At 33.7% G+C, this 21,495-nt stretch overlaps 1 protein-coding gene across 2 annotated transcripts in view; it reads left to right on the top strand.

Annotated features, from left to right (window-relative positions):
* Window positions 1-21,495, top strand: part of LOC123233386 (retinal dehydrogenase 1) — a 161,381-nt gene that overhangs the window by 30,068 nt on the left and 109,818 nt on the right. Inside the window, exons 7-10 of one of the 2 annotated variants that reach the window (XM_044659503.1) lie at window positions 1,575-1,688; window positions 4,264-4,366; window positions 6,163-6,347; window positions 10,997-11,161. The exons of the other annotated variant lie outside the window; for it this stretch is intronic. Of the exons in view, the coding sequence (XP_044515438.1) occupies window positions 1,575-1,688; window positions 4,264-4,366; window positions 6,163-6,347; window positions 10,997-11,161 (567 nt within the window). The remainder of the gene's footprint in view (window positions 1-1,574; window positions 1,689-4,263; window positions 4,367-6,162; window positions 6,348-10,996; window positions 11,162-21,495) is intronic. 2 annotated transcript variants of the gene reach the window in all.

The following is a 21,495-nucleotide window of genomic DNA, read 5'->3' as shown; positions in this document are numbered from 1 at the left end:
CATAGTTACTACTGTCTCTACTCTATACCTTCCCAGTAAAGGAGTTTGAAAAAAAAACCACAAAATACTTTATCTTCAGAACTTACTAAAGATTTTTGCCAGAATTAGTGAATGAATGAAATAATAGTTGGAGAAACAATGATCATCTCTTGGCCAATCTAAATTTTCTTTTTAAAGATATTTTCCTCTTCAAGGATAAAATGGGCAATGAAAATAAAGCTAATTGATAGAGATTTCCTACTTGGTATAGTTATCTTCTATAATTAAATTACAAAACTTTTTGTTTCTGTTACCATATTCACATTTCCTTTACTTAGTTTGGTGGCTCATGATGAGAATATATTCAACAATTGTTGTGGCTAATAGACTTGGTACACTACTGTAGGATGGATTATTTGGGTTCTCTTTCATCTATTTGCCATATCCCTCACAGATAAATGTTTTACAACTTTAAATGGAATATGAAAGTACTCAGGAACATGAACCAGTGGATCAAAAGTGAATCCTCCTAATCAGACCTATGTATAATAGTCCTAATCCCATGCACTGTACATAGAATATTATTGGTTTTCAAAGCACTTCTACACGTGTCTCCTCTAGCCATTTGGGAAATTAGAAACGTCCATGCTTATCTATCTGAATGTGCCATAGTATCTGACTACTATCACAGGAAAGGATAGAAACTCCTTCTGAAAAATGCAGCCTTCAAATACAACAAATAAAATATATGGGTGGGGATAGGGTAAAAGAATGATAAATACATATTTTGAGGTGTTTTTGTTTTTATTCGTGGGGAAAACTGGAAGCAAAGTGTCTTGAAGGAGAAAGTGTTAGACAAGGAACTAGAAATATCTGAATTCAAAACCTACCCCCAAACACTTACTAGCTGTGAAACCCTGGGAAAATCATTTTATGTCTCTTAGCTCCAGTTTCCTCCTTTGTAAAACAGGGATAGAAATGTCATATAGTCTGCAGAGTTACTGTGAGAATATAATGATATTCCATGTAAAGTGCTTTGCAAACCTTAAAGAGTTTTATGTAACTAATGGTAATAATGACTGAACAAGTATTTGGTTGTGAAGGAATACTAGTCATGTAAAAAATGATGAGCAGATTAATTTAAACAAAACATGGAAAGACCTACATGAAATAATGAAAAGTGAAATGAGTAGAACCAAACAGACATTAAAATGTGAAATGTATAATATAAAATACAACTATAGAATTCATATTTGAAAAATAACTTGTAAGTGTCTACCTCTAGAGAAAGAACTGATAAACAAAACACAAAAGGCATAGTTTATATATATATATATATATATATACATACATATATATATGCCTTATATTGTAAACTGATCCCTTTCTAGTTAAGGGAAGTGAGGGTGAATGGAAGATAGCCAGGGAATTTTAATGTAACTAGCAACAAATCAACAAATCAATTTTTCAAAGGAATAAATAGAATAAAAAAAGTGATGGCGATAATTATGATAATGATGATAAGGTGTTTGTCTATTTGAAATAGTTTTAAATCTTTCTTCTTTAGGATTAATTTGTGACTTTCAATCCTTTAGGCTGGATTTCCACCAGGAGTTGTGAATATTGTACCTGGCTATGGACCCACGGCTGGTGCAGCCATTTCTTCTCATATGAATATAGATAAAGTGGCCTTCACTGGGTCCACAGAGGTAAGACAAGTTACATGTTAAGGAATCCCCATCAGTTAGTTTACATAGCCATGTTGGGGTCAAGTTGCATTTAAATTACATTCTTTTCTAATGCCTTCAAATATGGTTCGGAGTGACAGAGTTTAGAAAGAAAACAACCCTCAATTTAATTCAACAGGCATTCATTAAAAATTTTCACATATTTGTAAGGCACTGTGCTAGATCTGAGAGAATACAAGCCCCCTGAGGGCAAGAGTTCTTTCTCCTTTGCATCTATGTTGTATCTAGCACAAAAATTAGCATGAATTAGTCATTTAATAAATGTTGCTTAATTGATTAATGGAGGCACAGCTATTTCCCTTCCTAACTCTACCATACCATCTATCCTTACTGTATATGTCATAGACAGACAAGCATCAAAATAAGCATGAATTCTGTGATAGCTGATAGAATGGAGAAGGCCAAGCTGAGTTCTCCACGTTACTGGATGAGTCACATATGGATATATAAAAGTTGACTGTGTTTGCCACAAACCGAGTATTTATGAGGAGGGCTATAATATAATAAGAGATAAAGTGATGGACAGACAAATGCAGCCTTGGAAGTTTTAAATGATGCCTTTTTAGCTTTGAGATGTTATTTCAAAGGATCCATGTATGAATTGTTTATCAGGTCTAATAAACTCTTATATGCCTCTGGTGTGCTAGAGATGACAAAATATATTTCTCACAACAGCCCTGAGCACCAGCCTTGAAGTCAGAAAATTTGGGTTCAAGTCTGGAGTCTGCCAATAAGTAACTGTAAAAATTTGGCAAATAACAACCTCCTCTGTATAATAAAAGGATTAGGTTAGATAAACTTTAAAGTCCTTGCCTATTCTAATAGTGTGTGATTTGGGTAGCATAAGCATATGCAATATCCAGAATGCATCCACTGTGGTAATATGTCCATTTTAATAATTTTAATGACAATATCCACTCAAAGTTCCCATTATGGTCTTTTGAAACATAATTCTACTTATGTTGTTTTGTGAGAGCTCTTAATTTCAAAGCTTTTAATGAATATATGTTATTTATTCCAGTCAAAACCACTAAATGCTGAAATAATATTACCTGTCATTTGCAAAATACATATACAATTCAGGCTGTGCTTTACACAAATTATCACATTTTATCCTCACAAAAATCCTGTGGGGTAGCTACTGCAAAGATTTTTTCCCTCATTTTTCAGAGAGGAAACTGAGGCTCAGAAAAATTTGAGTGTGTTGTAACCACAGATATAAGAAGTATTGGCAAAGGACAGCTACCACAGCTGCATTTGGGGACATCTAATATTTGAATTAAAACACTAAGCTAGTTTAATGTAACTAGTAAAACAAACAGATCCAGTAGTCTATGATAGCAGTTAACAAGTTATAAACTTTGATGGATCCATTATGTAACTGGTATAGGTGGTCCCTTGATTGACACAATCACAACCCCTCTATACCTTCTCACTCTATATAGTTCTTGTCCATTTTTCCCACAGAATATTTATTCAAAGCACTGGAGGACCTTCATTTGTTACTTTAGTATATCCTGGGCTCTCACACACAAAATGGACTTTCCATCTGTTGTATCTTAATCTTGCTACCTGCCATATCCTTTTCTGATCCTACATGACCTTAGTTTCATCTTTCATAGCTCCACGAGGATCATTGTTGGTGATTTTCTATGGCCCACTTATATTTATATACCTCATATCTTTCTAATGTTCTTTGGATTGTTTATAATTCTAATTCTTTTGAGAGTATTGTTGATGAAGAGAGGGACTTTTCCAGGAGCAAACCACTTGGGATTTCTGAAAGCACTGTTCGTTTTCCCAAATATAATCCAATCTGATCTCCTCTACTGTTCAATTCTAGATCGAACTTATTGTCTATCTGTCTACAGTGATTGCTGAAATTATATGTGCAATCAGACTTATTTGACAGACTTACTTATTCAGCTTTATGACATAACCAGGACCACATATATTTTCCATATGCTTTACTTCTTTTTCAGTATTGATGGACAATTACCATATAAATTAAAAGCTATGCCTTCACAATCATTCATTCATTTTTTCCCTGTTGGTTGAATTAAGGAAAAGTATTACTAAAATATATTATTCCAGCATTAATTGGCATTTAAGAGTTCTCTGTGTTCTTACACTAAAACCGAGTTTTGAAAACAACTTGTTAAATATTAGGTATATAGTAGAAACTGTTTATCTGGTATTATTACACAGCAAAATACAATACAGAAATATCTGAGTGCAACCAAAAGGCATCTTTTTATGCTTCCTTCCTATGTGTATTCTATTGTGTTTTAGTGAAAAGGAAATTGAGATAGTGGGATCAGAGAATAAAGGAGATGATAGAATCAGATAGTTTTCAAATTTTTTAAGGTATTGGAAATCATTTGGTCCAATTTACCATCTGAGAAGATACAAAAGAAAAAATAATTTAAATGGGAGGATATTATGAAAAATCCCAAACTTAGAAATCCAAAAATTATGGATAACAAGTAACCAATTTTCCTATTGGAAAACAATTTGTTTTTATGTTCTTTTTCAGGTTGGCCTGCTAATCAAAGAGGCTGCTGGGAAGAGCAACCTGAAGAGGGTTTCACTGGAGCTGGGTGGGAAGAGTCCTTGCATTGTATTTGCTGATGCTGACTGTTAGTACCATCAATATTTTTATATTCTTTTACCTTTACCATGCTTCAGAGCAATCTTTGACTAATTTGAGCTATTTATTTCTAGCTAGATCCCTGGGATGTCTTTTCTTCCTTTTTTTACTCAATAAACATTTCCTCTCTTTATCATTTTCTACATTCAAAGTACTTTGGTTCTGAGGAAAAATAGACAAAACTCAAAACAGTTGTTCCCTTCTACAGTCTTATTTTCTACTTGAATTTTTATTAGAATAAAACAAATACCATATATTCTTTCTCAAGTGAAAATAATCAAAGAAACCAAACTAGATGGCCCTGACTTATACTTTTCTTGTCTTATAGACCTAAGACCAGCAGGAAGACTAAGTTTAGGGGTAAAAGATGCATGACCCTTTGACTCATGAAGTTTTCTCATACGTGTACAGCTTTTTATATGAAATTATCCTATTGCATTCTTTGTACCAATCTGAAAGATGCTTGTTTTTTTTTTAACTCTTTCCCCCCAAAATTGAGAAGAACTTCAAGAAAGTGAAAAAAATTCAATCAAAATAAAGAAAACGGAGTCCTTAGGCTGTTAAAATAATGATGATGATAAGGATGGTAATAGCAGTAACAGCACTAATTAGAATTTATATAACACTTCAAGGTTTGAAAATGATTCACAAAGATTAACTAATTTGATTGTCACATAAACCCTGGGAGATAGGTGCTATTATAATCTCCATTTTACAATTGAGGAAACTGAGTTAAAAAGACTTGCCTAAGGTCATACAGCTAATGTTAGAGGTTAGATTTGAACTTAGATTTTTTTGACTCTAGGCTACCTAATTTTTCCACTAGGCCATCTATTGGCCTTTAAGTTAACAAAACATATTATGTGGAATCTCCTAAACTGAAAAGTAAATAGAATGCATCAGCTTTTGAACTTGGAAATAAGTCAATCTTAGCAATATGGAAAGGCTAAAAAATATACATAACACCAAAGTCAAACTTCAAGGAAATATATTAAAAAGAATATATTCTAGAAAAGGGTGCAACAGAAATTAGGTCTGGACCAATACCTCATGCTATATATGAAAGTAGTGTCAAAATGGATACATGATTTAGAAATAAAGGGCCATACTATAAACAAATTAGAGAAGCACAAAATAGTTTACCTGTTACTGTGGATAAGGGAAGAATTTAGATCAAAACAAGACTGAGAACATTATGAGATGTAAAATAGATAACTTTGACTATGTTAAATTTTAAGAAATTTTGCACAAATAGAATCAATGCAACCAAAATTAAAAAGCAAACAACAAAAGAATATATTGTCTTCTAATTAGAATTAATGACATAAAAAACAGCAACCATATAATCTTTAAATTTGCATTCAACTATCTTAACAATGTATGAGCACTTTGAAAAAAGTGGATGCATTTTTTGAGGTATTTTGAATCTCTGGGGATCAAAATTAAAAGATTGCAGTAAAGAAAGAAACTTTGAATTCTATTCCGATTGTCCCTTTTACCTTCATCAGAGAGCAATTACTCACATATTTTCAAAGCAATGTTTTGATGCAATGAGACATTAGAGACTAGAGTCATTTCAAGTTTCTCACACTTTATCCCACTTTATCCAGGTCTAATGTAGTCACCCCTACAAATATTCAGCAACAACAATGTCACAAGGAAGCTAGAAACTATCTGTTTTGTATTTTAAGGGTTAAAAGATACTTCCTTTTTTATTAACAAAAAAATTCCTCTTTTAGGAATACATTCTTTTTTTTACTAATTTGGGTGATTTTTCCTTTACAGTGGATACTGCTGTGGAATTTGCACACCAGGGTTTGTTCTTCCATCAGGGCCAGACCTGTACTGCAGCCTCAAGACTTTTTGTGGAAGAATCTATTTACAATGAATTTGTTCGGAGGAGTGTAGAGCGGGCTAAGAAATATGTACTGGGCAATCCTCTGAACCAGGAAGTACAACAAGGCCCTCAGGTTGGTAAATAATGTAATGTGCAAAACAGAAAACAAAGATGAATAGAGAGAATGCAATTGGTTCCTATTTCCTTTCTCTGGATGAATTTCATCCTAGCCTTGCTGGTTTTCCTGGACTGGACTGGAATAGATTAAAAAGATGTACATAGTCAAGTTTTCCCAACTAGGAGCAGGAAAACTTCCTCTTTGTGCATGCATAATCTTAATGACTGAAACTAATCAAGGAGTCAAAGCTAGAATTAAGACTATAAAAAAGTTTTTGTTTAAAAAAATATATTCTGTGTGACACAACCTCACTTCTTGCCCTTCATGTAACTTTTGCCTCCTGAATTCATTTTTCTCACAAAATGAAAGCTGCATAAAATATTCTCTATTGTTCTTCCATAACATTCTATGGATAGATGACAAAATAGTTAAGAGCTTTAGACTGAGGGCAGCTTATGTTGTTCAGTGGATAAAATGCCAGGCCTGAAGTCAGAAAGACCTGGGTTCAAATCTGGCCTGAGATACTTCCTGCCTTTGTGACCCTGTACAAATCAATTAACTCCAATTGTCTAGCCTTTACATGTCTTCTAGCTTAGGATTGATAGGAAGACAAAAGGTAAGACTTAAATTAAAAAAAAAAAAAACAAAACAAGTCTGGACTGGAGTCAGTAAGACTTGAGTTGAAATTTTTCTTCTGACACTACGTGACCATGGGCAAGGTTCTTAGCCTATTTCCACATATGTAAAATGGGAATAAAAATAGCACCTACCTCATTAAGGATCATATAAGAAATCATACAGAAAAAGAACTGATAAATAGAAATAAATAAGATATAGTTATATATATATATATATGTATTGCTTTTTGTCAAATGATGTCTTCTCTAATGCAGAGAGGAGAGAAAGGAAGGGAATTAATTGAATGTTTTAAAATTTTAGATATTATGAACAAATGAATAAATGTAATAAAAAAATAAATGAATTAATTTAAATAAAAACAAAATACTGAAAAACATACACTAGGTAAACTTTAAAGTGCTATGACAATGCTATTAATAATATTATTGTTATTCTCCCTTTCAGTATATTTGCATACTTTATTTCCAGTATTATTTTACATAATGACCTTTGACTTTATCTTCTCTATTCTAATGAATCTCAGTTCTTCTGCCCTAAGCTTCCTCCTAAGCCCCACACACATCTCCAACTGATTATTAGACATCTCAAAGCAGATGTCCCTTAAACATCTTAAATTCACCATGTCCAAAATTGCATTCCTAATTTCCCTTCCCAGTCCCTAAACCTCTCTTTTTCAAAATTCTCTGTTACTATCTAGGGTACCACAATCATCCCAGTCACTGAGGCTTACAACCTACACATCATTATAAACTCCTCATTCTATATCCAACTTATGGTAAATTCTGTTAATTTCACTTTCTTAATATCTCTCCTACATACTCCCTTCTCTTCTCTGACACTAATATCCCTTCTGTACAGATCCTTATAATCTCCTACCTTGACTCTTGTAACAATCTGATTGTTTTTCTCCCTGCCTCCAGTCTTTTCTCATTCCAGTCAATCCTCTTCTCACCTCAAATTAATCTTCCTAAAATTCAGATTTGATCACATCACTCCTCTTAACTACCATGGATTTGCATTACTTTCAGAATCAAATATCAAATCCTCTATTTTGTATTCAAAGCCCTTCACAACCTGGTCCCTTCTAAACTTTCCAGTTATTCTTACATCTTACTCCCCTACCACAATTTCTGTGATCTTGTGACACTAACCTTTATGCTATTTCTCAAAAAGGATATTCCATCCAGCTGTTCCCTTTCTTGGAATACTGTCCTTCCTCATTCTACCTCCTTGATTCTCTGACTTTCTGTAAGGCTGAGCTGAAATTTCACTTTCTTTCAGAAGCCTATTCCAATCACCCTTAGTGTCTTCCCTCTTCCCTAATCATCTCCAATTTAAGCTGTCTCTGCCTTGTTAAAGTTTTTTACCCACTGTCTTTCTCATCAGAATGTGATTTCCTTGAGAATAGGAAACATCTTTTGCTTTTCCTTATATCCCTAAGGCTTAGCCTCCCTTCCTGCTGCCATCATAGTCTTTTCTAGTGAGTACCAAAGGATTGGGCTGTCTGTCCCATTTCATAATTTCATAAATTAACTAGAAGTTTGTTTCTCACTTTGTTGACCCAGGCCAAGTCCTTCTTCTTAAAGGCTTTTTCTCCCTTCTAAGCAATATAGTACCATACTTACCATACTCTTTAATTTCCTATTCTTTTTCCTTTCTCAGACCTCATCATTTTCCTTATTATACCACTCATCTGCTTCAGATTCAGGCTACTTTCCCATTATCACACATTTATACTATCCCTGTATCTATGTTCTAATTTCCTCCCTAATTTCTGGCCTTCATTTTAATCATTTCCTTTCTTCCTCTCTCCACTTTTATTGTGATGTTCATTTAGACTCAGACACCCTATTTTTCCATTTTTAAAATTATAAAAATGAAGCTACCTTATTACTACAACTTTTTTCTTTCTCATCACCCAACAAGAAATTCCTAGAACTTGGAAGGCTTTTGACATATAAGTTAATTGCCTCAACAAGCACAAATTGTTTAAATGAAGAAATGTTTTTATTTCAGCTCCACAACTTTCCAATTGACTGAGTTTTAGGGAAATTAATTTGAGAGATAAGCAGAGGATTGATTGGAATGGGAAAAGACTTGAAACAAGGAGAGAAACCATCAGGCCATTACAAGAGATACTTTCAAAGAAGATGACCAATTTCAAACAAATATAGCAGCTTTAATGAAGGATTTCAAGATATTCCTTAATTTCAATTTATGTCTCAATCTTCCAGATAAGAAGAAAATGACACTAATAAATATCTTCTCTATTTTAATGGATTTTATTTGTTTGATATTTGGGTAGATATTCCAAAGAAGAGTGGAAAGGGTGCCAGGGAAAGGAGGAATCTTCTAATCATAAGACATTCAGCCTTGGGTGGCTCACCATGGAATACATAATGAATTTCTCTAGAATTAAGAGAGTTCTTGAGTTGAGAGTATGTTGCATTCAAAAGAAAGATGTAAGCCTCTGTGAAACCAAATGTGTTCCTGACTAAACTAAGGCTAGTGACTTAACATTTTAAAGGGAAGTACACTTTTAGACCTTAATCCCTAAAAATAATGAATGAAAAGATTATACCATGCATTTAACCAAGATGTGCAGATATTTTAAAAAGAAAGAAATACCCCCTGGGCTATCCACACAATTTAAATTCCTTTAGTTGTTATTGTGAGAAGGAATTGATGAAGATACCCTTAATTCACTTGGAATAGTTGGCCTATCCTTTCATTCTCGCATTAGTTAGGTCAGTAAGTCACTTTCCTGTGATGTGTAAACAAAAGATGAATATTTAATACCTTTTTTTAGCCATAGAAAATTAAAAAGCCTTCTTAGATAATCCACAATGAGCTTATTGAACAATAAGTTTAAATCACTGAGAAGTGGGTAATGGTGACAGACTAGATTTTTGATGATGATTTCTTTGCATTGGAGTTGTTCTTGCATCATATTTGAGTAAAATAACACACAATATTTTAGATTTAGAACATCTAGAAGATAATAACATGATGTATGATGGAATATATAGGGGGAAAAGAGAAAAGTCAAAGATACCCAATTAGTCTGGCAGCCTAAAAGAATGATAATATCTATACCAGAAATTTTGAAGCAAAGCTAGTCTAGGGAAGAAAGGAAGAGTTAGATAATGAGGTCAGTTGAGAAAGAGCACAGGATTTGATACATTGATCTTTTCCCCCTTACTACCTCTATGACTTTGGATCTACCATTTCAAAATCCTTTCCACAAAAATCAATATTTAGGGGTAAATCATATTCATTATATAATCAAAGATTTAGAACTGGAAAAGATCTTAAAATTTTGGAGTATAGTCTTAGATAAGAACCCTGAGATCTAAAGAGCACAACTGATCTGCCTAGTATCATCATACAGTTTATTAAGTGTCTAACCCTCAAGCCCTAGATGATCTTCTAGGTTCTTTCTAGTTCTAAATCAATGATCCTACTATCCTCATTAATTATGCAGTGATAAGTTAGAAATGTGAAACTTAAGGACAGTTGAACTTAAGATGTCCATTTGTATATCACTATAGTGTGGATGTCAGAAGAGAGTGGGAGATTTCCCAGACTCACAGGTATGAGTATTCTTTTTCCTAGACAAACTTATGAATGTGATCTAGATTGAAACCATAGGAGAGGAGTCACTTATTCTAGAATTACAACTGAAGAACAGCCTTGTGAAAATGGTTAAAGAGGGGGCTTTTTTCTCCTTTACTTCATCTGTATGTGAAAGAGTCATTCAAATTAGCTAACAACAAGTTTTTTCAACACAAATATTTTTATAATAACAATAATCATAACTTACATTTCTGTAACAACTTAAATATGGAGTTAATTTTTCCCTTTCAGTACAAGGAATCCATTTAGGCATATAACATTCAAAAAATTTAGTCCTTTTTCTGTTTTTGTTTTTAATTTCACAAGTTTGAAGAATCATTGTCACTCAAAACTTTTTTCCCCTTTTTTCTCTTGTCCTTCCCTCTTTTGTCCCTTATATTTTCATGTAGATTGATAAAGAGCAGCACACCAAAATACTTAAACTCATTGAGAATGGGAAGAAGGAAGGAGCCAAACTGGAATGTGGAGGGGGACCATGGGGAGAAAAAGGTTACTTTGTACAGCCCACAGTTTTCTCCAATGTTACAGATGAGATGCGCATCGCCAAAGAAGAGGTAAACTTTGGTTACATTCTATTACTTTAACTACTTTCAATTTTGTCTACATGCTTGCACACAAAGGGTCTGTTTTCAAGATACAACTGGTTGAATAACTTTCACAGTATGTTCTGATTTCTCCTTCTATTTTACCTTAATTTGGCTTGTCTTATTCATTGATATATTTTTAGCTATTATCCTCTAGGCTAGGGAACATGGAGCACTCCCAAAACAATAAACAATAATTACTAATTACCATATGGCAATTCCAAACTTTTCTATACCGAAGTAATAAGAAGAGAAAATATCTATGTATGCTTTTAAAAAAACACCTCAGAAATCATAAAAAGTGTTGTGTTCATTGGTGTTATCCCCTTTTAAATCATTGGGCACCTTATGGAAGTCATTCTTAGTTTTACTTCATTTTGTGAAATATTACATAAGGCACTAATACCATTTAACTATCAGAGATCTTGAAAGCACTAAGAGACATCATCTGATACAGAACATTGTCTTCAGGCTTGCAGATATCGAAGCTCCAGAACAAATTGTATTTTTTGTTCACTTTTTTTTTATCATAATAATATTTGGATAGATGCCTCACTGCACTATTAGCGTTCTCATCACCTTGACTGTCACAAGTTTTTCCCCATCTATCCAATTCAATATTTTGCTTCCCTTTCCATCTAATTCCCTTATTATATCTACTAATAATGATGATAATTGCTAACATTTAAATAACACTGTAATGATCACAGAGTACCTTGTATGTATATATGTATATATATATATATATCTCATTATTATTATTAAATCATAATCTTCTGTATTAGAATCAATAGTGTAGATTGGTTCCAAGGCAGCAGAACCATTTACCTGCCCCTTCTTACATATATTATTTAACAGAAACATTATGAACAAACTAGTTACACTTTCCTCACAAGATAAAACAATATCCTTGGAGTTACTCCCAGATAAGGAAACTGAAACCTTGAGAGAATGATGACTTGCTCAATATTACACAAATAATCAGTAGAGTAAATGGACAATGTGAACTCATATCCTTTGACTCCAAAGCCAGTGAATGCTATTTCCACTAATCCACTCTTATCCCTCTCCAGTTTCTTAATATCTTAATATATGGCAGAGATGAAAAAGATACCATATATGAACATAGGAATCTGATTAAAAGATAATATAATAGAAGTATTGCTCCTCAGCCTTAAAATAGAGTAGTGTTTAGTAATGTCTTTCAGTGGAATGGCTCTTTGAAAACTAGCTCATCCTGAACCCTTATACCTTCAAAAACAACAAACCTTAACAAATGATTGTTTGATTTGTTGTCTATTGACTGTCTAGACTTAAGGAAATAATGAAAGAAATGTCAATAAGTTAAATCAAAGCTAAAAATGAGTCACTATTTTCAGACACAGCTACAAATATTTCCCAACATACCCCTGTGTCCTGTCCTCATAAAGCTCATCTAATTTTTCAGAGAGTTTCTAGATTTTCTGATATCATTTTATCCTTATTTACATCAGGATATCATGGATAAGTGTTGGGCTCCTAGTTGGAAAGACTTGGCTTTATATCTTGCTTCTGACACTTACTAGTCATTTAGACACATGATTTAATCTCAGTGTGATTCAGCCAACTCCTTAGGACTTACATATTAAATCCGAGCCTATGATGATCTTTTTTGTTGGAGCAAATTCCCCTAAACTGGTAAAATCACAGCTCCTTTATATATTTGTGTTACTTTACTTACTAGTAGTAAGATAACTGAGGCTTAGTGATGGCAAAGTGACTTGCTCTAGATAGCACAATTCCAGTCCTCCTGACTTTTACCTGTAAATTCTCTGTATTAGACCATTCTGTTATTAAGATTCATTTTGTTTCCCTTTACTGTCACTCAATTTACATTGTAGCCATATTCTACTCCATGGGCCTGCGACCATATATAAAAATTCATTCCTTTTTTTCAAAAAGGTATCTGTGGATCATTATTCCAGTCTTTTCATAAGGTTTATTAGCCAGACAAATTTAGATGGAAGGTTTGTAGGAGAAAATTAATACCTAAAAAGATAATATTTTATCCATGTCGTCTGTCTACATTTTTAATCTCATTGATGTCTTTTTAATGCCACAGATATTATTTAATACCACATATTTAATACCACAGATATTAATTAAAAAAAACTTTTTTCCATTGACTGACATAAAAAAGGTAGAATTGACTGACAAATTCATTGAGTATGAAAACATATGGGACATTCTGTCTCTCTTACTTCTGATCCATTTATCCAGGAGGAAGTCAACACATTAAGTATTGTCTGATGTAGTAATTAAAATTCTCTGAAGCTATATATTACTTTATAATTTTTTATTAGTAAAAGTTAGAGAGAATCATATGATCACCTGGTCTTGCCTAATTAATCTGAATTTGCCAAGCTTGTCTTCATTTGCTAGCCAAAATTAGCTCCACCAGCAAGAGTCTCCAGCCTAAAAGCTGAAAAGAGAGCCAAGAGTTGAAAAGCCCATAGAACTCTTACTTCCTCAGTTCCCTCTCTCATAAAGCCATGGATGTCACTCCTTTTGCATTTCTCTCTGGTCGGACAGACCCAGACATACTCAGTATGGGGCAGAGCTCAGTTTTCCAGAGCAAGAGTTATGAAGGACTAGGGACCAGCCTCTTCCAAAAGTCAGAGAGTCATGAGGCTTCTGTGCATGTGAGCTTAGTCAAAGGGTGAGGCTGATACACACAAAAATGGGTTTTCAAAAGGAATAAGAGGTGCCATATTAAATTTATACATTAAACTTAGATGTTTTACAACTTCTGGAAATTCTTGGCACAAAAAATGGAGTACCTGGCCAGTAATTTAGATAACTCAAAAGTATAGAAATTATTTTTAAACTTGAAGGGAACCCTTGATATCATGTAATATAATTCCCTTTTATATAAAAGGAAAATGGGATGACCAAAAGTAAATTTACTTTAAAGTATATGAGTCACATTAATCCCCACTCTTACCCCAGCAGATTTGCAATCCTGGTTATTTTTCAAGTGGATTAATTCTCTACTGAGTTGGGCACATATTACCTGAGTGTACCTTCCCATGAAATGTAGCAAAGTGGCAACCCCCAAAACCAATAGGTAGTTAGGAAAAGTTCAAGTTGTAAAAACATAGTACAGATAATTCATAAAATGCTATTTTTCCGAGAATATTTTCTGTGTGGAAGAGTGAGTTTGGAATTGATATCCTCTCTAATTCTATAATTCTATCATGAAGCTTGACTGTCATTTTAAAATGGAAATTTTCCATTTGGGGTTTTGTTCTCACCAGTCTCTGAGCCATTCCCTGATGAGTAAATAGATACACTAATCCTTTAAGGACATTAAGGAAACGTGTAATTCCTTACAAATTAGAGACGTGGTAAAGTAGTCCTTCAGAGCCAGAGTTAGGTGTAAAGAAATGAAATCAACAACAAGGAAAAGTCAAAATCATTCACTCTTTCTTGCCTGAGATTACCAGTTAGATTTCACAATCACCAAGAATCAAGACATCAGTTAAAATAAAAAACTCTTCTAAACTGCAGTGGATATTGATAAGAATGCCCATTAGAAGAGCTAACCAGTTTGCTGTGACATTCAAATATAAATTATTTCAGACTATGTGGGATGGGGTAAGGAGCAAGCAAGTATGTGTTGTGTGATACAAATAGCCTTGTGGCCAATGTTAACTCAGGGAAGAGTAGGAAATCAAACTCATACTGTCCATCTCTTTTCATAACAAAATGGACAAAGTAAATGGAAAAACACACTTAGGGGTTGGTCAAATCAGAATACAGAAAACAAATGCCAATCCAAATTGATGTTCACAAATATTTGAAGCTCCCTTGCTTCAGGCTACTTCTTTCTCAATGATACGTTTCCATTTCTTGGCTCCAGCAGGACAGAGGGTGAACTAGCCAAGATAATATTTCAGAGTTGTTATAGCATGTCTGGAAGATAAGCATCAAAGAAAACCCCCAAATCTGCCATTGATTACAAATACTTAAATACTGTGTTTACTGCCAGAACAAATGACTTTTTACTTCTTGAAGACATAAAGTGATCTCTTCAAACATTTCAAAGTCCTAACATAATTTTGAACTATTAACATTTACTGATTCTATTTGTTCCTATAACTTAATGTGTGATATATGCATTTTGAAAAATGCAATCTATTTAAACATGTAGCTTTTCTTCTCCTTTCTCCACAAGTAGGGGATGGGAAAATACTCTGACTAGGGTAGAATCATAGAAATTGGGGATTTAGAAATAGAAACTACCTTAAATATGATCTAGTCACACTCCCAAATTCTAAGATGAAGAAAATAGAGGCCTAGAGAGATAATATAATTTGTAATGGGTCATTCAATCCTTAGGCAAAAGATATGATTCCTTCTGATTGGGTCATGCATTCACTTTGGTACTGATGGACCACAGGAGGAAGTATGGAACCAAGTTATGAATATTCAATCACTCTGCATTTACTGAATTTTTTTCCTCCTCAAAACTGCTCAAGTGAATCCTGGCTATAGGTTCTATCATAGACTGGAAACCTGATCATAAAACATGCCCAGTTTGACAATATCTACTGTCAAAACAGTTCATGCTCTAATGAATAACTTCTTCCAGAAGGTCAGGTATTGTCCGGGTCCAGCCGGACACAACTGAGGGGTCCAGAGAAACGGCAACCTAAGAACCCATAGGGGGAGAAGAGGGGAGACCTTGCGCGCAAGACAGACAGAGTTGTTTGGGTGGAAGCAAGGCTCGTTTATTGCAGATCTATGACAAGAATATATAGGTTGAGGGCAGAAGGGGGTCGGCAAATACTAAAGGGAAAGGAACACTGAAAGGGAGCATAAGTTATGTAGAAAATCTCCTGTGGCGTCTTACTGTCTCCAAGCATGGCTGGGCCTATGATCAATATCTTATCTTAGAAGAGTGAATGATATCTATTCTTAGAAGAGTGACTATTTTATCTTAAAGTCTTGGTCCCTAACAAGGTATTGGCTTTTGTGTCTCGTTCTCTCTATAGGTTGTACCCAAGGTCTAAGTACAATTTAAGGCTTTGATAGCAGATTAAAACTACCCCTAGACTTTTGGATTGCCCTATATTTGAGAAGTTTTCAATGAAGGTGAAAAGTTGGAATGGGACATTTAAGAAATCCTCATCTAATATTTGATCTCATATAAATGCTATATATTTTAGGTATAGAATCATAGATCTAAAACTGGAAAAAGCCTTGGAGGCTACCAATTCTTTTTAAAAAACATTATTTTTTCATATTAACATATTTATACAATTTTTCATACTCATTTTCTGACATTTTTTGATCCATGTTCTCTCCCTCCCTCGCACCCCTCCATGCTCCCCAGAATGGCAGGTAATATATAAATTGTACATTTGTTATCATACAATACATATTTCCATGTTCATCATCTTCCAAAAGAAGACACATATCACTTCCACTAGAGGAAAATTCAGGGGAGAAATAAAATGAAGAATGGGATGCTTCAAACTGCATTCAGATTCTGTTTCTTCTATGGTAGTAGATAACCATTTTCATAATGAACCCTTTGGAGTTGTCTTGGATCTTTGCATTGCATTTCACAATTGATCATCATACACTATTGTAGTTACTGTGTATAACATTGTCCTGATTCTGCTCACTTAATAGATGTCTTTTCAGTTTTGGTCCTATTCCTCATTTTTCATGGCACAATAGTTTGAGGTCATTGTTTCTAACCTCTTCATTTTATAGATAATTAAACTGAGAATGAGAAAGGTAAGTTGATTTGATATCAAACACATAAAAAGAAGCAGAGCCAAGATTAGAACCCAAGATTAGAGTCCTCTGATTCTTATTCTGACATTCTTTCCACCATTGAATGGTCCTCCTAACATTTTCCATTAGGATTTTCATTCAACAAACATTTAATAAATGCCTACTATATGCAGGTACCATATTAGTCAGGGAATACAAAGACAAAACTAAAACCAGTCTCTGATCTTGAGGAGTTTACAGTCTACTGAACAAAAATTGCTTATCATGAATGGTAAGTGGCAGGTGGCACGAAAGAGAATGCTGAGCCTGGAGTCAAGAAGATTTATCTTCATGAGTTCAAATACGAACTCAGATACTTACTAGCTGAGTGACCCTGGGCACATCATTGCACTCTGTTTGCCTGAGTTTCTCATTTGTAAAATGAGCTAGAAAAGGAAAAGGCAAACTATCCCAGTATCTTTGCCAAGAAGATCCCAAATGAGACTTTGAAAAGTCAGGCACAACAGAAATGGCTAAACAACATCAACTTGATATATATAAAATTCTAAAGCATGAGTATGATGGCTATTTTACTCCAAAGCAATTTCATATATTATTCTAGGAAAATATCCACTCATGATGAATTTGCTAATTCATATTCTAAACTAACCAACAAACAAGCAAAAACAAAAAGTCCATAAAACAAAAAAGCAGAAAATTCCATTTGATTTATATTTGCATGCTTTTTCTCTTGCTTTTATTTTTCTCTCTTATTCCCTCCACTTCTCTCTCTCTCTCTCTCTCTCTCTCTCTCTCTCTCTCTCTCTCTCTATATATATATATANCCAACTCTCTGAGAAGTGTCATCCTTAGGAATTCCTGGAAACAAGAGGTTTTTCTCCCCCTTTTTTTACAGTGATTTCATCATCCTCTTTATGAGAATTTCTTAACATCTAAAAGTCATCTGTCTTTTTATCTCTTTAATAGAGACCTCATGTTTCCCTATGATACAGTGAAAAGAATGAAGATTTTATATTAGAGAACCTGAGTAAAAATCCTGAATCTCTCACTTGCTATTTGTGACCTAGTACAAATCGTTTTGACTTCTCTGACCCTCATCTGCAAAATGAGGGATTGTTCTAGATGAAATTTAGGATTCCTTAAGGGGCTAAAATCCATGATTCTATTGACAAATATCTCCTGTTATTTGAGTATATTTTGAGTACATATATGAGTGTATATATATATATACATATATATATATATGAGAGTATAATTGCTCTGCCACAAATTGATGTGTTTCCTGTTTCTAGAATGGGGGGGGTCCTTAAAAGAAAAACTCATCATCATGTTTTTAATTTTTAACACTTTTACATTCCCTAGAAATGTACATTTCTAAGTTTTTTTTCTTTACCAGTTTAACTTGACTCCTAAACATTGAACCTAAATATAGGAATGAACTCTGTTTCCCTCTTGTGCTTATGAATTAATGATGTCAAACTTAAAATGATAGAGTCCATGATAACAGGATTTGTTTGTTATATGCCAGCCAGATGAAGCAACATGACATGAATTATCAACTATACCTGTATTTTGAGTCCTTGATCAGATAATTTAATAGTATTGGAAACTGAGTGTCACACACAATCTGATTATATCTGTGTCCCTGAACAAACTAGCAGTTTTGGTCTTTTCTAGCCAATTCTTTTATGCCATGGTAATCAGAGTCCTCATTAATGACTTCAAGGCAAGGCAAGAAAATGAGTCTTTATTAAGTACTTACTATGTACTATCTACTGTAATAAACTATGAGATTAGAAATATGAGTTATGATCTAGGAACTCCTGCCCCTGATATATAACTGTCATAACTCTGGACAAGTCATTTTATCAGTTCTTGTCCTAAGAGAAAACAGAAAGTGGGCATTAAAATCTACAGATCCAAAATTATGAGTTATCTAAAGAACATGAGTTTTCTTGGCTCAAATGGTCTTCTGACAGGTTTTTGTAAGTATACACCGACTCTGCCCAATAGACACTGAGTGCTTTGATGGGAAATTATGACTTAAGTAGTGTAGTGGAACTTGGAGTCAGGAAGACCTGAGATCAAATGTGTCTCATACATTTGTTAGTTGTATAACCCTGGATGAAGCCCTTACCTTAACCTGTACTTGCCTCCATGACCTTATTTGTTAAATTAATATAATAATAGTATCTACGTCCCAGGATTTCTGTGAGTATATTTGATCAAATGAAATAATGATTATAAAGTATTCAGCCACAGCACCTAATATATGTCAGTATTAGTAGTAGACTGTAATTGTGTTTTATTGTTCATTTATTTGCTTTAATATATCAGAATCTGTGATATTTTTATTATTTATTTTGTCTTATTATTATATAAATGGTTTTATTTAAGGCTCAAATGTGTATTCACTATGAGTGACTGGTTTCTATAAATGGAAATGCATTAGTGGGGCTCAAGAGCTAGGATAATGAATATAGAAAGCGCATTTCTCTCAAACATGCTTAAACCTAGGACCTTGAGAGAATTTTAATTACCTACTATGAACCTCATAGAAAGGTAGTATGGCCAAGTAGATAAAGAGCTAGCCTCAAGCTCTTGAATACCTGGGTTCAGATCCTGCCCCTGATATATAACTGTCATAACTCTGGACAAGTCATTTTATCAGTTCTTGTCCTAGGAGAATTTAGAAATCTAAGTTGTAGAACAGATACAGATATGTTTTGGTAGAGAAACTATTTTTTTTAAACTGAAAGTTCTATATCCCAATGAAATCACAGGTCTGATCCAAAAATCAAAGGATATAATATTTAAAGTACTTAGTATAGTGCCTGGTACATAGAACACCATTAAAAAAAAAAAAACCTTTACCTATCTTAGTATCAGTTCTAAGATAGAAGAGAGGCAAGAGCTAAGTAATCAGGATTAATTGACTTGCCCAGGATCAGACTGCTAGGAAGTACCTTAGGCCAGTATGTAATACTTATAAATGCTGATTGCATTTAATTGAAATGTCAGCATAAAATACTCTTGACTTTACAGGGTGAATTGCTATGGTGTAGTTTCTCCTCAAACCCCTTTTGGTGGATTCAAGATGTCTGGAAATGGGCGAGAACTGTAAGTAAAGCCTTTTGGCATTTTAGGTGGTATGTCTACAATATGTATTTAAATGTGTCTCTAATATGTTATTTTAAAAGATTTGTCCTTGTGATACTAGTGGATGTTCCTTGTGTGCTCAGGAATATATTTAAAGTCTTCTTTATCATGTTCTCTCCTTCCTCTTTCTTAGGAATTTATAAGTCCAAATAGCTCATTGAATCTTAGTGTGCACAGATTTGCATGATAAAAAGTAAGCAAAAAGGTAAAACTGCATACATACAGACAGAGAGACACATAGATAGATAGATACATACATACATACATACATACATAGATGGATGGATATACATATATATATATGAATTGTTTCTGAACAAAAAACAGAAATCAAAATTGTATGGTATTCATAATCTTTTAAAGGAGGTGCAACATATTTTTCTTCGTAATCTCATCACTATAAGAAAAATGTACTCATTTGGCTATTTTTTAAGACAGAGGGACTATGTTAGCTTCTCAGTGTTCTAAACAACTCTGTAAGACCATAAGATGTAAAGAATTGATAGTTCCTTAGCAGAAGGAAATTTCTCACTGGAGAGTTCTTCAATGAATTCACAGTTGTAATCCCTATCTCTCTACCATAAAACATTCATGAATATTTCTACATAGTAGCTATGATTCAATTTGTAGCCTTCCCCAGCACTGTAGAATGAAAAAGAGCTCTGGATTTGGAATTGAGGATCCTGGGCTCAAATTTCAGATATGCCATATATTTAGTATGTGATTGTAGACAAGTCATTTAACTTCCCTGGACTTCAGATTTCTCATTTAAAAATGAGTTAATTGGACTAGATTACCTCCAATATCCTCCTGAGCAACAAATCTATAATCCTAAAATTATTCCCTCCTACCCTAAAACTCGATTCTGATACACCAATATGTAGAGTCATAGATTTAGAAATAAAATGGATCTTAAATGGAATCTAGTTAGATGCCCTCAGTTTATAGATGAGTAAACTGAGTCCCACAGAAGTTAAAGACTTGTCAAAGATCGGACATATTAATTGGCAAAGTCAAAACCAGAACCTAGGCCCATCTGACTCCAGAGCCAGAATACTTCCCATAGCAAAATGCTCCCAGGTCATGTAGGATTGATTCATTGGGGGATCTTTGATTACATTTGAATTCAGCTTTTTACATCATGTGGATGAACCTTTAGATTCTGCCCATCTAGAGAGAAAATTGATTCCTGAAAACACCCTACATTTCTTTTATAACTAGCTTCAAAAGAATATTTCATGAGCCATCAAAATTATACCTTTTACTTCTTTCTGAAACCATAATAAATAACTTTTGAGAAAAAAGCATTTATATTATCATTTTGAAATCTCAGATCAAATTTTAGACAGTTTTAACTT

This window comes from Gracilinanus agilis, chromosome 1 (genome assembly GCF_016433145.1).
Source record: "Gracilinanus agilis isolate LMUSP501 chromosome 1, AgileGrace, whole genome shotgun sequence".
NCBI classification, from domain to species: domain Eukaryota; kingdom Metazoa; phylum Chordata; class Mammalia; order Didelphimorphia; family Didelphidae; genus Gracilinanus; species Gracilinanus agilis.
This window is presented reverse-complemented; position numbering and strand designations above follow the sequence as displayed.